Source organism: Hipposideros armiger, unplaced genomic scaffold (assembly GCF_001890085.2).
Source record: "Hipposideros armiger isolate ML-2016 unplaced genomic scaffold, ASM189008v1 scaffold_357, whole genome shotgun sequence".
NCBI lineage: Eukaryota > Metazoa > Chordata > Mammalia > Chiroptera > Hipposideridae > Hipposideros > Hipposideros armiger.
In genome coordinates this window covers 1,323,729-1,327,759 of record NW_017731707.1, presented here as the reverse complement: position 1 = coordinate 1,327,759, position 4,031 = coordinate 1,323,729, and the positions used below count along the sequence as shown (strand labels likewise).

At 36.0% G+C, this 4,031-nt stretch overlaps 1 protein-coding gene across 1 annotated transcript in view; it reads left to right on the top strand.

Annotated features, from left to right (window-relative positions):
• Positions 1 to 1,645: 1,645 nt before the first annotated feature.
• LOC109392925 (alcohol dehydrogenase class 4 mu/sigma chain) overlaps positions 1,646 to 4,031 on the top strand; it is an 8,100-nt gene continuing 5,714 nt past the window's right edge. Inside the window, exon 1 of the mRNA XM_019661644.1 lies at positions 1,646 to 1,856. Within this exon, the coding sequence (XP_019517189.1) occupies positions 1,839 to 1,856 (18 nt within the window). The 5' untranslated portion in view covers positions 1,646 to 1,838. The remainder of the gene's footprint in view (positions 1,857 to 4,031) is intronic.

Sequence of the window (4,031 nt, the reverse complement as noted above, 5' to 3'; positions counted from 1 at the left end):
ACACACACACACACACACACACACACACACACACACACACACCACAGTAACTCTGTAGAGGTGATGGATAAATTATTTAGTTTGATTGTGGTGATTGTTCACAATGTATACATATAGCATCACGTTATATTCCTTAAATATATTCAATTTTATGTTAAAAATATCTCAATAAAGTTGCTAAAAAAGTAAGATGGGACCATCTACCAGAAAAAACATTCTTAAGTATCCTGCTGTATACTGAAAATTATTTTCCAGAGGTGTTGTCATAAATGAATCACCCCTTTGACAAGACTGTGTGTTCTCATTAACTAAAAAGTTATTATGGACTTAAAATAGAATAATATCATGACATTTTCTATAAACAACATTTTTTTATAATTGAAGAGAGCAAACACTTCCCGATATATGTATTAACTGGTTGTTATTTTCGTCCTTATGTCCTTTGTATGTATCTCCAGGTGTGAGTGCGGTATGTGGGAGGGCAGGAATGGAAGGAGTGGATATCTTCATGCTTTCCTTATCAATTTGATTAAGCTTTGTATGTATCAAAAATGTTAACTTTTGTCATTTTTGCCTTAAGCATTTAAGACCCAAAGAGATGCAAAAACTAGCCCAGGTACAAAAAGAGATAAAGAGATGCCAAGTCCCAGATTGAGTCATCTGAACTCAGTCTATGTACATCAGGACCTTTCTGGTTCCTTTCATCTCTAGTCATACGAATTTTCTAATTTGTTCCCCATTTCTACATGATTATACAGCAATTAAACACTGGCTGATATTCTTACAGAAAAATCAGCAGCATTTTCTGATTTATAAATTTGCCCTTGGGGATAGTGATACCAAGATGGCAGTTTTAATACTCTGAAATCATACAAGAACCTATGTTATTTATGTGACCACAAGCAAAAAAAAGCAAAGGGAGGGATGTGCCTCAGACCTAGTCCAGCCCTGCCTCTCATGTGTTGTGACCATGGCTCAGTCATTTGGGCTGCAATTCTCATATATCGAACATGGGTGCACACAAAATGATCTCTAAGGATTACAATTTTAGTTTTGGATGAAAATCCTCATGGGAGAATTAGAATANCACTTCAGTCCCCTTGGCCCTGCACGGAGAACCCTTGTGCAGTGCACAAACCACACAACCATATGAGACAACTCTGAGTATTACAGTGATTTGGGTCCAGATCATAATCTCCACGTGCAGGGGCAACAAGGTTTATTTTTCTTTCTATTCCCCAAACACCTGGAAACCACAGCTGTCTGTGATCTATGTACCCACGACTCCCCTTTCCCAACCTTGTCCTTCTAATTTGTTTACATTTCCTTGGCCGTATTGACATTCATGTTTAATTATATATTTTCCACGAAGTGCATGAAGTTTTGTAGAATGAAGTAGAACATAAATACAAATGTACATGCACATCCTTCCAGTCAGCTGTGCGGAGCAGAGCCACTGAAAATGCACACAATAGATTTTTAATGAATTGTGTTCAACTCAACCAACCTGACCTGTTTCTATATTCCCACATACAAGGCGGATAAGAACGCTTTCAGGCCTTTTCAACAGGATTGATTATCCTGTCTTTGTTAGGTCTCTACCTTTGGTTGGACCATAATACATTGTTGTTTTTCTTCTCATGGCTTGATCTGCAAAGGGTGGGGCACATGGACTGTTGGAAAGCCTTAAAGGCTGTGACTCATATTTCTGAAGGCAGAACTTTTCAGCCCGAGTATTTATCTGACAGTACAAGATGCTGTTATTTACAGCAGCGTGAGCTGAACCTCACTGAGAAAAATTTCTGTTTACTGAAATACAGAACCAAGAGAAAGACAAGATGGGCACTGCTGGAAAAGTAAGCAGAAAATTTTTATATCTTCATGATCATGATCTAATAATGTGGGGCTGACTTTTAGAACTTCGAATGCATTAAAGTAGTTAGGTCCTTGCGGATCTTTCTTGAGGAATTAAACACCTGGGGAGCAGGCACGCACTGGGGAGGTGACTCTGGGGAGGGCGTTTCTGAGAATGCCAGGAAAGTGGGGTAAAACAGCATATGGAAGGGTTTTCAGTAAAACAGTGGAGGAAAATGGGGAAATGTGGTTTATACTGACATTGTTAATAGTTTAATTTCAGGATAGCTGGGCATTTGCTCTGGGAAGCAAAATGTTTCCATAAGGAGACTTTCAATAGTCTCATTTGCACATGTTGCATTTGCCCCCTAGTTCAGTGGAGGACCAGGGTCTGCTTCTCAGCTATTGGATAAGATTTTCCTGCTGTTAGTGGGGAAATGCTAATTCTGGAATGCAAAGCAGACAACAAAATATCATGCTTTTCAAGTTTCCTAAGGATGTAGTTTCCATCAAAATACATTTTAAAAATCTTTAAAAACAAGAATACATTCTTTTGAAGTATTTCTATCCTTTAAAAACAGAGTTGGCATTAACTTTAGACAAAGCTTTAGCATTTTTTTCATTTGCAAGTTGGTCAGTATGGTTCTTTGTTTTAAATGGCACACAATTGTTTATGGGGTTAGGTGCCCTTTTTGTTTTATTTGTTTTTATTTAAACAATTTTGCATTTAACTTACCTTAAGGTTTGGAAAAATGCAGATGACATTTGAAGTCTGGGTAACGTGACAAGTGAGAAGGCCCTATAGTGTTAGAATGAGAAACATTGCTCTTGGAATTGAATAGAAGCGTAGTAAGAGCACTCCAGTTTGGTCAGGAACCCACAAGCACTAGATTAATTGGAAGCTAATTTTTCACTCTAGAAGCTAGCAACTCTACTCACTGAAGGTAATGAATCTTAGGGTTGGGAGGAGTCTTAAAAATTTGCAACCCCATCCAACCAACAGATGCTTGAGTTCTAGTATTCCCACCTCTATAACATGGTCTCAGTAGGCTCAAGTCAGCACTTTCCAATTATAATTAATAATATCATATGTAATTTAAGAGATAGCATAAAAGCTGGATTATTTTGATAGAGTGATAGTCATGCAATAGTATGATTTGCATAAAGGTTATATGGTTTTATATATATACCCCAAGTTGCTCTAGTGTTTCAGTGTAGCTCATGGAAGAAGGGCTCCCTTTACATCGGGGATTACTTTTTTCACTTTTAATAATAAATATTTTATTTTTTATTAAAAAGGTTTAGTTTGCTTGGATTCCCTTAGCAAAATCCCACAGGTTGGGTGGCTTAAACAGCAGAAATTTTCTCACAGTTCTGTAAGCTAGATGTCTGAGATCAAGGCATCAGTAAGTTCTGTTTCTTCTGAGGCCTCTCTCCTTAGCTTGTAAATGACCATCTTCTTTCTGTTTTCACATGGTCTCCTCTCTGTACATGTCTGTGTCCTAATCTCCTCTGCTTACACAGACACCAATCATACTGGATTAAAGCTTACCCTAACGACCTTAATTTAACTTAATTACTTCTTAAAAAACTATCTTAAAATTAAGAGACATTCTGAGGTACTGGGGTTTAGGACCTCAATGTATGAATTTGGGGGGAACATAATCCAGCCCATAACCATGATCTTTTTAGAAAATTTGAATAATCAGAAAATATGAGGTGAAAATATAGTCTTACATCCTAAACACTACCATTAATTTCATTTTTGTTTGTTCTTCCCTCCTTACATTATTTTCACACATATTTTATGTAGATGTACTAACACTATTTATATTTTACCCTACTTTTCCTACTAAAATTTATAAGTATGTTTTAAATATATAACTTTAATTTCTAGATTTACCATAATTCATTTTATCATTTCTCTACGATTATTTACATATTTATTTACCTATATTGGTTTTATATTTTTCTTTATAAGTAGTGCTGTGATGACCTCTGATATATATTAAGATTTTTCTGAATTTAACATTGTTGAGGTAGATTTTTAAAATGAAATTATAGGGTGAAAGGGTCAAAATACTCTTAAGTAGTGTAAAAAGTTTGTGCAAGATGAATGAATGAGTTCTGGAGAGCTAATATACAGCATGATGATGATAGTTAACAATATTGCATTG